This window comes from Oryzias latipes, chromosome 2 (assembly GCF_002234675.1).
Source record: "Oryzias latipes chromosome 2, ASM223467v1".
Lineage (NCBI taxonomy): Eukaryota > Metazoa > Chordata > Actinopteri > Beloniformes > Adrianichthyidae > Oryzias > Oryzias latipes.
Window position 1 is genome coordinate 13,981,069 of NC_019860.2, and position 12,939 is coordinate 13,994,007.

The window sequence follows — 12,939 nt, forward strand, 5'->3', positions numbered from 1 at the left end:
AATGCAATTCCATTTCAAACGGACTCTTGAATGCTGGGGCATTATAGAGCGAGACAATGACAGATATTGTCTTTAAGCTTCCATTTAATTAACACTTGGTTGCCTGCAATGACGTTTTTGGTCCAGCAGGAGTCAGTGTTGAGTGACACAGTATCAATGCAGTATGGGCAATGTGCCGAAACGATTGACAAGGCCTCATCTACCCATCACTAGTGACAACTTCAAGGTTCAGTTTTTGATATAAAAGACTTGATCCGAGTGAAATGGCCCCCTTTGCCCTCCCGGTGTGCGTGGGCACTGCGGCAATGATCCTACGGACGAGCTGACTCCTGGTATGAAGAGATTCCCAAATCAGCTTTCCTCACAGCAGAGCCAAGCCTTCCATTTCCTTTAGGAGTTACTTTCATCAGCAATCATTGTGTGTGGGTGGGGTCGGGGTGGGGTGTTTTAACAGTGGGAAGGGTGAAGAGTGGGTTGGGTTTTTATTACAATATTGTGTTTTTGTTTTGTGTTTGTTTGAAATGTTACGAGTTGCGCAAGAAGTGTATGAGAAGTGCTTCTTTTTTTTTTTATAAATAAAGTTTGATTTGAATGATTAGAAGGTGGAAGCAGCAAATCCTTTTTCAAAGCAATATTTCCTGAAATCTGGGGACAAGACAGAAAAATAGAGATTACCTCCAGGCATTTTAGAGACTTGAAGGGGAAGATCTTGACGGGGGATTGCAGCTTCACTCCTGGGGGGTTGATGAGCTGAAATCAAACATTGCGTTTTGGATGAGTCTTTAAGGCGAGCACGGTTAAGCGATCGTGGGGGGAAACGGCGTTTTGGGGATTTTTTTTGCAGCCTCGTCACCTTGAGCGAGACGGTTTTCTGCAGGATGTCAAAGAGGAACTGCAGCTCCAGCAGGGAGACGGTGTCTGCGGGGTGCGACGGCAGCGCCAGGAAGCCGTGCTGATGGCTCCTGGGCAGCAGGTGCTGCTCGAACAGCCGGGTCAGCTGCTGCAGGCTGGCGGCCGGCAGCGTCAGCGTGCTGCTGCCGTCCAGAACCACGTCTCCTGGAGGAGAAACGCAATTTAGTGGAAGCAGCTGGAAGCTGCGGGGAAAACTCCGCCCCCGACAAACGGAGAGGGCTCTGATTGGACAAAACAAACAAGTAAAATATCTGCTTCTACGTGCGTGTCAGCCTGGAAATTTGAATCCACTTTTATATGTAATGATGCTTGAAAAAATACTTTTTTTAAATTAAACCCCAAAAGAAATCAAATCTAATATTTCATCACATTAATAATAAATACATTACTAATCTAACCCAATATTTGATCATCCTAATACGAAATCTAATATGATACTAGTATAATATAATATAAAAGTAATACTGATAAACTCTAATACTGATCTTATACTATTACTAAATCAAACTTAATACTAATCTAATATTTGATCATACTAATACTTGATCTAATTTATTACTAATGCTAATGTAGGACTAAGATTAATCCTCATCTTATACCAAGACTAATACTTGATTCAATACTATATGAATACTAATACTAAATATAACCTATGACTTATTTAATATTTGATTGTACTAATACTAAATCTAATCTGAAACACCTACAAAATGAATTCAAATACTAATAATCTACTCAATTCAATGGTAATCTAATATTTTATAATACTGATCCTACATATAATCTAATACTAAGACAAATACTAATATAAAAGCAATAATACTAGTCAAATACAAATGTAATACTAATACTAAATCTAATCTAATCCTAACAATAGAACTAAATACAAATACTAATCGAATAATCCAAATCTAATACTACTACTTAATGTAATACTAAGCAAACATTTTTATTGTTTTGATTATTGGAAAAAGTCAAATTAAATATGTTAGTTCAAAGTTTCATCTTCTAGATTTAATTGATATTTTCTTTTGCACAGACTGAGTTTTGTGTTTCCTATTAACTTTTATTTACGATCATATTTTTCTCTTTCTAAAGCATCATTCCTCATATTTAAATCTGGTTTCCCCTATTGATTTAAAAATGTTCAGCAAACTGTTTTAAAGCAAAAACCAGTCGATTATTTACTTTTTCTTTTCTTTTTTCCCTTAAGACTGACAGTCCTACAAAAAATAAAAAAATTAAAATAAACAGAAAAAAACAATCGCTGAAAAAAAAAATAGGGGGAAAAACACAACAGCAATTGATTTAGTTTGAATATAATGTGTAATATTGCTATTAAAATAATAAATATTTAGCTTTAAAAATAATATTTATGCAGTTGTGGGATTTTTCAAAAATAACTCACCATTATTACGAAGGAGTGTGGCCAAGCTGTGTACCAGCGAGGACTGGCCAGACTGACACACAGCCATCCTGAAAGGTTTCACAAATAACCATCGTAATAATAACAATTAGATATGTGATTTGAAAATGTTTCATAAATTACTCTTTAGGTCGTAAAACCTGACATTCGGCTCCCCGAACATCATCATGGTCTTCAGCTAGCATTAGCATCAAAGTCACGCGCGACAGTTAGCTTTTCAGCTAATTTGCGTTTTTACCGAAACGTCTTTAACAACTTACCTGTGCTGGGATAGCGCCACAGTAAATGTCACACATCAATGTGTCATTTTAACCCACTAATACAGACTCATTCCAATGTGAGGGATTTCGTGATGTTTACATCTTTTTTTTTTTCCTGTCACATGACCCAAGGAACAAGGTCTACGGCGACTCCAACAGACCAAAAAACCAAGATGGATTGGCGACTTATTTTAATTTCTTCATCTAATTTGTGTACGTATTGTATCTATTTTCTATATTCAGTAGAGTGTAGTAAATATGCAGATATGTTTCGTAAAATGTATATGCTAACCTGTGAAGTGGAACGCCATTTTTTAAGTCTGTGCCTGTGTCGCCCATCATGGCCGCTTGGGGGCGCGCTCCATCAGAGGGCCAAGGTTTATCGTGGGAGCTCAAATGCCTTTCTTGGCTGCATGATTTGGAAAACAACCACGGGTACTTTTATATTTGTCTCTCAAATAATGATTACACGTTTTTTAAATAAAATAAAAACACACCAAAGTAAGGTAGCAGTTAAAAGAGAAACAAATCGTCTACATTCAATAGATTTTTATTTAGGTTTATTACAATTTCAACAACAACATTCTAAATATTCTTAATTTGAGAACATGCTAAAAGTCCATAAAAAATAATAGATAAATATAAATATCTATGCTTTACAACAATTTACCTCTTATATTTCTTGAGCAAATTTAATTTACGAAATTTCTAGAAAAATGTTTTGCTATAAATGTCTGCAGCTCATTGTATCACTTTGTTATCTAACTTTTAAAACTTGGTTTTTAGGAAACATTTCTGATGATCACAACATGAGAGAGGCAGTTTTTGTGCTCATTTTGGACTTTGCAAGGGAATCATTTCCTTATCATTTATTCGTTTTATTTATTTGCTTTATTTTGTTGTGAAGTACATTTACCTTTAGATTAGATTTTCTTGACTAAAAACTTCAGAATCAGGACACAAAATCCAACATTTTTTTTTCTTCTTCATTGAACAAAAATAGAGGCATTACTTGAAACAAACTAAATTGATGTAAAAGGTTAAAATAAAAATCAAAGAACGCCCAGCTAGCATTGTTTTAGGCTTTATGGTTATAATTTTTCAAAATATAATTCAAAAAACCTATTGTAATTGATAAAAAACGTTTATTGATTTAGACTAAGCAAAGAGAAGTTTTATGAATAAAATTTGACATTTTTATATAAAAACTTAACATATAAATGCTTTTTTGTCTGAGATGAAAATTTTTGTCAAATTTGATGTAATAAGAAATCTTTTTTTTTACATATTAAATGTTTTCTCATTTATTTTGATGTTTGTATGTTTTTTGAACCATATTTTTACAACAAAAAGTAAACATTTCACACAAAAAATGTTCAAAGTTTGCCAGGATTAAGTTATCGATTCATGTGATCCAAAAACCCTTATTTTTTTGTGTAATACACATTGTTTATTTGTTTAATACATAAATAACCCCTTGACAATGAAACAGATCAGTGGGTTTACCTGTTCTCTAGCGTCACCATCAGGCCAAACTTTTAAATTAGAATGAATGTATCTTGAAAACTTTTCATACAAATCTTCTCAAATTTACTGACATTGGTGACCACAAGAGTTTGAACCCTATTGGTTTTGTTGATGATATGACCTTTGCTGTAGCGCCACCATCAGGTTAAACTTTTAGTTTTAGAGCAAGTGGATCTTGAAAATTGTTCATCCAAATCTTTTCTAATTTGGGGTGCACGTTCATGACTCTCACAGAATAAAGCATATTGGCTGATGTTAGTGACCCCCTTTCCTTTCATAAACATATTCATTTACTTATTACTTTTTATCTCCTTTTTTGTGACATATTTGTCATTAATCACTATAAAGTCTCACTCATCCCTCCTCCTTTGTTATCCGGGCTTAGGACAGGCAGTGGCAGAGTTAGAGAGTTTTTCCCTCCTTTTTTTTCATCTTTTTTTTAAATGTTTTTGTGTGAAACAGAATTAATAATGAGAACATAAGTCAGATAGTCAGACCATGGCACACTTCTTTATGCCCACACCTGCAGGTGTGGAGATGTTAGGTCACACACACAGACAGACAAGTTTTGCACAGCTAAAACAACCTGGGGTCAAATTGACCCCCGAGGAACACCAATGTATCCCATTTGTGTTTAGCACATTGAAAAAAATATCATCATGAGATTTTTATGCTTATTATGCCTATTTTTTTAATGACAAACATTGAATTGGGGTCAAATTGACCCCAAAGATAATAGGAGGGTCAAGACAAACCCCATCTTACCTAAATCAAAATACGCGCCCAAGGATTCACCCTGATCATCCTTTGATCTATTCTCAAAGCGTTCCCAGTGGGTTTTTAGTTATTATGATGATGCCATTTTTTGCCAAAATAAAAAAAATCTGTCATTTTCTAGGGCATAATTTCTGCAAAGCGGCAGCAGCTCATTAGAAATTCACCTTTAACTTGTGGGCGGGACTGTTGGGGCAGAGCAACCCCACCCCCCTTGCTGAGATCTTAGTGCAGCCCGCCCAGTATATTTTCTATGTCTTTGTCAAACTGCATCTTTCTGCAGAGCGACCCCGCCCCCTTCCCATCCCCGATAACTGAGAGCTCTCTGTTAACATCACCGGCGAAACACACAATGGCGAGCTGTATCGGAGCTAGCCGTACAGTTTTGATCAAAGACGTTCACGGATCTCTCTGTCTCCAAGTGGATGCATCAGAACGGGGCGGAGCTGAGAGGTTGTGGCCCGTCCGGCAAATTTGCATATTTTCTACATCACAAATACTTTTTTTTTTCTATCTGCTCCCGATTCAAAACAATTTAAATAAAAAAATCTTCAGAGATCCAATCAGTATCTGAAAAATGCCCTTTCTAAAAACCCTTTGCTGCCCAAACCTGCTGGGACTCATGCAGGAGAGCATTTTTTATTTGGAAAACACCTACCGGCAGAAACCTCTGCAGCAAATAAAACAAGGCTGACTTTCCTAATTTGCATCACCTGTTGCTAGGCAACAAACAAACACTTCACCACATATACACACACACACAAACACACACACACAGAAGAATGTTTTCTTCCCCTTAGGGCGCTCAAAAGGCCCAATATTTCCATGGAGGGCTTTATGAACTCCAGTTAGGTAAACATTTCCATTGATGCAGCCCATTGTACACGAGACTGCTAGAAAACTAGTTTGGACAGCTAGTTAGTGACAAAAAGACCTGTTTTTGATTGCATTCCTCCTTAATTGGGCAAATTTCCTCGTTTTCTTTGGGGGGGGGGGGGGGGGGGGGGTTATGCGTGCTTTGGTGTACTCAAAGTCCGCCTGCAAACACGTTTTTGTTTGTGAAAAGCCCCGTAGTTGGGCGTCTACGAGGCCGAGCAAACAGGAGGAACAGGCGGGTGTACTGTTACAGTCTGGCCCCATTGGGGGATCCGGTATCACCGGACGTCTGTCCACAGTCAGTGTTTGCTAAACAACTCCAAGGGGAGGGATTGCCCGTTCAGCCTATTAGCCATCCCAGACACGAGTCTTTGCCCTGGGGGGGCTTTCTAAAAACCAAGACCTCAGATTTTGCAGCTTTTCCATCCCTGGTTTTAGGGGGGGGTGGGGGGGGGTGTCAAATAAATGGAGGTTCAGTGTGCAAACAGGCCTCTGGGCGTCCTCCAGTGAGACGCGGGAGAGACGCCGTCAAATGCAAAAAATAACCTGCATTTCCGTCTGGATAAACACCTATTAGCCCTGGATGGAGTTGATAGGAGCCTGTTGTGCGAGACACCTCAAGGCTTGGAGCCCCCCCACCCCACCGATCGATAGGAAATGCTGCTGCACGCGTGCACAGAAGCATCACTGTGCCAAGGCGGCTGCAGCTGGCAGCTTTTAATTGAGTGTCAATGGACGGGTCAGCTGCAGCCGGGTGGTCTTTCCATGTAGGGACTGCGCCGCACATAGTGCTTTTGTCCGACGACACAGATAGCTGATAGAAATGCAGAGCCTACCTTTTTAAAAAGAAAAAAATCATTTGGTAAAATCTGTTGAGCATTTATAGGGTGGGGGGAAGACTCCTTCCTAGGAGCAATTAGGAAAATCCCTTTCCAGCTATACTAAACCAGGAAAAAGCTGAAGGATTCCTCTGAGAATGAATCAAATGATCAAATTTAGTTTTATTTTTCTCAATTTAGGTTAATGCTGAGCTTCAAAGTGGAGGATTGTTAAAATTATTTTGGTCGTCAAAACCATGACTATTGAAGATTTCTGTTTTTTTTATTTCACAGATCTTTACAAACAGCATTTGATTCAAAAATGTATATATATATATATATATATATATATAAAATGTATATATACACATACGTTTTACACCCAGAAGTGAAACTTCTAAACTTAAAGTTCGCATTCAAAAATGGAAAGAAAAAAAGTACATTCTGAACTATTTAAATGTTTAGACTTCAGGAGAAAAACAGATTTTTTGTCATGACTCGCTGAACAGAATAGACCCAGACGCTGGAACCCGGAAGGAGACACGGGAGAGTTCTGAAGTTCTTAGAAAAGGGTTTAATATTCAGATCCTGAATCAGAAGCGAGTATGAGGAGCAGCAGACTACGAGGAGAATCCACGACGTGGCTTGAGGATCTCCGTCGGCTCGTGGCGTCACTGGTGGCTTCGTCCGTGGCTCGTGGTGAACAGTGGATTGGGCAGAGGCTCGAGGTGGAGAGGAGGATCGGCAGAGGCTCGTGGTTTCACCGAGGATAATGACAAAGCTGGGTTCCGGGTTAACAGCAGACTCAGGCGACCACTCGTGGCAATGGATTCCTGGAGACGGGTAAGAGCATGATATTAGGTGCAGGCTTGATACAAAGGCAGAGAACGTGACGACCATGATATGCACCATCAGGGGCAACGAACTGGCGACGAATACTGGTCCAGGAGCTCCTTATGAAGGCAGGCAGGTGATGAGGTAAGTGGTCGCAGCTGTGTCGCATCAGGAGCCAAGCAAAGAGGGGAGGGGGAGGAGTCTGACAGAGGCACCATGACATTTTTAAGAAAAGTCTAGTTCAAAGAACGAGTTAATAGTACAGTTTAAACTTTTGTTTTAACTTTTAATTTTGAGTTACAAAATCTAGTAAAAAATAAACACAAATGTTAAGACAAATCAATTTTCAAAGGTTCATTTCGATTTCTTATTTACATTCTTTTCTTTCTGACAATACGCCTAGAGTGGGAATTTTGCAAAGTACAACTTGAATTTAAACTTTATTTTAAAGTCGAAATTTGACGAAAAATTATATTGAAAAAGAGACTTTTTAAGAGAAATGTGCAAAGAAAGTCTTCAAGAATCTATTTTTAGAACTTATTTTATATTTCTATTTCAAAGATTTTTTTCTTATAATGTGAAACTTCTGAGCTTTGAACGAAAAAAAAATGTCATTTAATCCTTATTATTAAAGACTAATTTTGTGGAAATAAACTATAGAAAAACAAAAGAGTTTGAGAAAAATTCTGTGCAAAAGAAATTTCAAGTTTAAATATTTCTTTTTTATTTCTTAACAATAAATTGTAACTTCTGATCTTAAAGTGAAATTTGGAATGAAAAGAAAATTTAAATGTAAACTTTTATTCTGAAGTCAAAGAATAAAAATTAAAGTAAAAAAAACTCGGAAAAACAACCAGAACTTTAGGAACGATCGTTTGCCGAGAACATCTAAGAAATTCTAGTTACAAAAAAAGAAAAAGTTTTTTAAGGATACATTTGAAAAACATCACCACAGCTTGGTGCACACAGTGACCTATTTGTGGTATAAAATTTTGTTTGAATGTTTTGTCGATTTTTACCATTTTGTCACTATAAACAGACTCTTCCTGTTAGAAGATTGGCAGCTTCAGAGTTTGAAGTTGAAAAATGTGACAAGAATGTTCCACAAACTCTCAACTTTATGCCAATGGAAGAAAAGGAATCAAATCAAATCAAACCTTTTTTGTGTAGCTAGTGTCCAACTAATTACTCATCATCTAATTACCCCCCCTGGATGATTCTGATGAGGATCATTTACCAATTGATGCAGGAGAACTTCATCGAACAAGACGGCGACAGAAGAGAGCCGCAACCTGAACAAACGCACAAACACCGACACAAACGGCGATGTTTGGAGATTCCCGGTGGGCCGGAACTTTAACTTCATGATTTTAATCTGCCACCAAAATTTGGATCCATTCACTACCAGCTGTAGTTCAGATCTGACGATCTGTTCATCTGCAGCAGCTAAATCATGTGGAACAGATTATAGATTGAGGGTTGGCGAAACTCCTCGGAGAAAGGCAGTTCCCCATCTCTCGGTGGGTGGAGTGTCCCTGCCTCATGTGGAGGAGTTTAAAGTATCTTGGGGTCTTTTTAACGAGTGAGGGAAGACCGGAGCGTGAGATTGACAGGCGGTTCGGAACAGAATCCGCTGTTGAGCGGTCGATGTACCGGTCCGTGGTGGTGAAGAGAGAGCTGAGCCAGAAAGCAAGGCTCTCAATTTACCGGTCGATCTTCGCTCCAATACTCATCTATGGTCATGAGTTCTGGGTCATGACTGAAAGAACGAGGTCCCGAATACAAGCGGCTGAAATGAGGGTGGCTGGGCGCTCCCTTAGAGATAGGGTGAAAAGTTCGGTCACCCGCGGAGAGCTCGGATTAGAACTGCCGCTCCTCCACATCGAGAGGAGCCAGTTAAGGAGGCTCAGCCATCTTGTCCAGATGTCTCCTGGAAGCCTCCCTGGGGACGTGTTCCGGGCATGTCCCACTAGGTTGAGGCCCCGGGGAAGACCCAGGACAAGCTGGAGAGACATGTCTGTTGGCTGGCTGGGGAACTGGTTGGGGTCCCCCAGAAGAGCTGGAGGAAGTGGCCGGGGTGAGGGAAGTCTGGGCATCTTTGCTTAGACTGTTTGCCCCCACGACCCGGTCCCGGGTGAGCAGAAGTAGATGGATGGACGGATGGATGGATGGATGGATGGATGGATGGATGGATGGATGGATGGATGGATGGATGGATGGGTGGGTGGATGGATGGAAACTCTGTTCTGGGGGGCAGTGCAGGCAGAGACTTGAAGAGGCTTAACAAACTGGTTAGGAGGGCCGGCTCTGTCCTGGGCTGCACACTTGAGTCCATCGAGGAGGTGGCGGACAGGAGGATGTTAGCTAAGCTGACATCCATCATGGATAACCCCTCCCACCCCCTACACCAAACTGTAGAGGCGCTGACCAGCTCCTTCAGCACAAGACTGTTGCACCCTCAGTGTAAGAAGGAGCGCTACCGCAGGTCATTCCTCCCCACAGCCATCAGACTGTACAACACCGTGTCAAAGTGACACTCCACGGTCCCAGGGGTGTTTTTCTGTTTAGTCATTGATTCGTTTACTTTTTTTGTAGTTGTTGTTTTTCAATTTTAAATTGTTTTTTGTTCCTGAACAGTTGTTTGTTTTTGTTTTTGGTGTGAACTTAATTAGTTATTTCTGTATTTTGAAAAGATTTGTAATGTTTTTTTACAGTTTACATGTTTTGCAGACCGCATGTTTTTTACACTTTTGCAGCTGTATTTATTTAATATTTATTTCTTTATTTAATAAGAATCTCATTTTTGATAATAATTTTTCATAATAATTTTAGTAATATTTTTAATTATCTAATATAAATGTAATTTGTGATGTCCTTTATTGATGTTATATTATATAGATTATTTCTGAATGTCGTGTTGCTGCCACAGATAAATGAAATTTCCCCATTGTGGGATTAATAAAGTCATCTATCTATCTATCTATCTATCTATCTATCTATCAACTGACTGGAAACACAGCATTGACAGAACGGGATATCTCAACACTTTTTTCTGGAGCGGTCCATTTGATGTCTCGTGGGTTAGTTACAACTGCCCTTACGGATGGATATGGGTTATCTGCGGGGAAACATGTATTGGGCACGCAGGTGGCAGGAGATAATATACTTACAGCATTTACGACAATGGTACGTTCCATTTTTGGTACATCTTTTCTTCTCGTGGGCCCACGAGACTCATGAGATCTGCAAGACACACCTGCACTCCCCTTAAGATGAATCCCCTCCTCTCTATAACCCAGACAACCCAAAGAACCGCAGAACCTAGATTGCTAGCATGTGACTACAAGCAAGGGTGTTCTGGTCCAATGCTCTAAGAATTCCTGTTGCTATTGGCTCAGTGTCTCATGATCAACTGTGAAGACGAGCGCCTTTTTGCCGTTATGCTACACTTTCTGTGGGTAAAGTGTTGCATCAGAATCAGCTGATGGATGACATGAATGGTCGAAAAGCTGAAGTGGGTCAAAATGCATTTGTTATTTTATTTTTTATTTTTATTAAAGTTACTTTTTGTTTTTCTCAACAATAACACAAAAGGAACAGATACAAAATAAAAAAATACTAACATGACAGGTTTCAGATGATCCCTTGTGCTATCTTGTGGGGTCCAGATGACCCCCACTCGTTAACGTGCTATCCTAGGCACTTTAACGTTGGGAGTTGGGTCATCTAGACCCACTAGACACTGCGCTGAGCCTTTTTTCTTCAATGATTTGTGATCTTCACTGGTGTCCCTGGATTAAATGAAATCCTCTCCACCTTTATCCACCTTTGTCATGGTAGGGAGAACAAGTCAATGTAAGGGTGGGGTCATCTGGACCCCACACAAGATAGCACAAGGGTTATGCAGCGAAATCCTGGTCGTATGATGTCATCAGAGTCATAAAAAAAAACTCCTGTTTTAACCTGGACGTTATTTCTATTGGCAATTAGAATGAAGCGGTCTCTGTCTTGTGGAGGACTCTGCCACTTCCTTTGAATAAGCCGTGCGGCCGCCATAAATCCAGCAACCACACGTCCAAACAATCCTTTTGGGAATCCAGGGGGGGTTACCAGACTGGTCTCCTAGCAAAAATAGTTGTGGTAATTTAGAAATAGGTAGTCCGATCACATTTTTCATACGACCTTTTTTTTTTTTTTTTTTTCTAATGATTTCAATTTTTTGCAGTGGCCCCAATCCTCTTCCATAGACCCTGAGAACAAACTTGGGACACAGGAGCCCACCCACCTGTTCACACATCACTCTTCACTAGGAATGTAAAATATTTTAATATACATTTTAAAACTTTACAAAATAAAACAAAAAAAGTAAAATTCTAAAAAAAAGAAAAAAAAAGTTAAGAGTTAAGGAGGTAAAAATAAAAAAAATGTGTACAGTTTAGTCACTTTTTAAATCTGAATCTCGACCCAGAAAACCAGAATTTAAAAAAATATTTCAAATAAACTTTTTTTCCAGGTAAGATAGAATTTATAAATCAGAGTCAAACTTCCAATAAAGAATGTCTAAACCCTGTAAAAAAAGAATGAACTTGAAATGTCTAAAATATAGTCAAAAACATAAATAAAATAAGGATATAAGTTCTTGACAATTACACTGCTTTCAAGTGACCAATTCCAAATGAACGTCTACGTAAATGCGTCTATACGCACGTATCGGGCTTCAGCGTCCAAAACACTAACATTTGCACGAAACTAAGCAAAGTTTTACAACCGTTTTCTGGGTTTACGTCCAAAACACATTCAAGTCCAGATCAAAGAAAGGAACTCAGGGTTGAGGGAAAAAAAAATTAGTTGCACTTTTGAGAGAGATGAGGAGGAAACTTGGTAGATTTCAGTTATTTTATCGTCCACCGACATGAAAACTTCATTTTCCTTCTTTTCCAGCGTCACGCGCCACAAACTCTGCTAACAGGAGAATCTTTCTCCCTGACTCTCCTCTTTTTCTTCCTCTCTTCTCAAAATCCAGCAAGCGCCACCTGGGGGCGTCTTAAAAATACACACCATGCAAGGGGTTTTACACCATTCTCTAACAAAAATCAAACTATTGTGGGGGGCTTCCACATGATCTCTTCCAACTTAAAACATAAAAAAGGTCCTTAATAAAAAAAAATGTCATTGTCCCATAAGTAACTTGAAAGAAACACACCAAACTGAAATCATTTTGAAGTAAAAAAGGTCCAAATTTTATTGATTAAAAGTCCAAAAAGAGAAAAATAATGTGTAAATTCGAGGAGAAAAACTGAGAACAAGACAAAAGAAAGACATCTGACAGCCATCATTTATTTTCTCTTTCTTGGGGGGGTTTGGAATTACAATTGAAAGTAATTAACACTTAATTTTCAAGTTGAATAAAGTCAAAATTGGTTGTGAACATGTGTGTGAATGTTGTATGGTGGTGGGGTATCATTTGAACTTTATTTCTTTTGCAGTGGCCCCAATCTTCTTCCATACCTGA

The 12,939-nt window shown here is 38.9% G+C and overlaps 1 protein-coding gene and 1 long non-coding RNA gene across 2 annotated transcripts in view; both read right to left on the reverse strand.

The window, feature by feature from the left end:
• Positions 1-2,735, reverse strand: part of stk11ip (serine/threonine kinase 11 interacting protein) — a 41,687-nt gene extending 38,952 nt beyond the window's left edge. The window contains exons 1-4 of the mRNA XM_011483764.3: positions 2,599-2,735; positions 2,321-2,388; positions 854-1,056; positions 676-750 (exon numbers count right to left, since the gene is read on the reverse strand). Of these exons, the coding sequence (XP_011482066.1) occupies positions 676-750; positions 854-1,056; positions 2,321-2,387 (345 nt within the window). The 5' untranslated portion in view covers position 2,388; positions 2,599-2,735. The remainder of the gene's footprint in view (positions 1-675; positions 751-853; positions 1,057-2,320; positions 2,389-2,598) is intronic.
• A 4,417-nt stretch (positions 2,736-7,152) lies between these two features.
• On the reverse strand, positions 7,153-7,549 carry LOC110013395. The gene is made up of 2 exons (XR_002288532.1): positions 7,503-7,549; positions 7,153-7,426 (listed from the first exon to the last, which is right to left on the reverse strand). It is a non-coding gene; the product is annotated as an uncharacterized LOC110013395 (long non-coding RNA).
• Between the last annotated feature and the right edge of the window lie 5,390 nt (positions 7,550-12,939).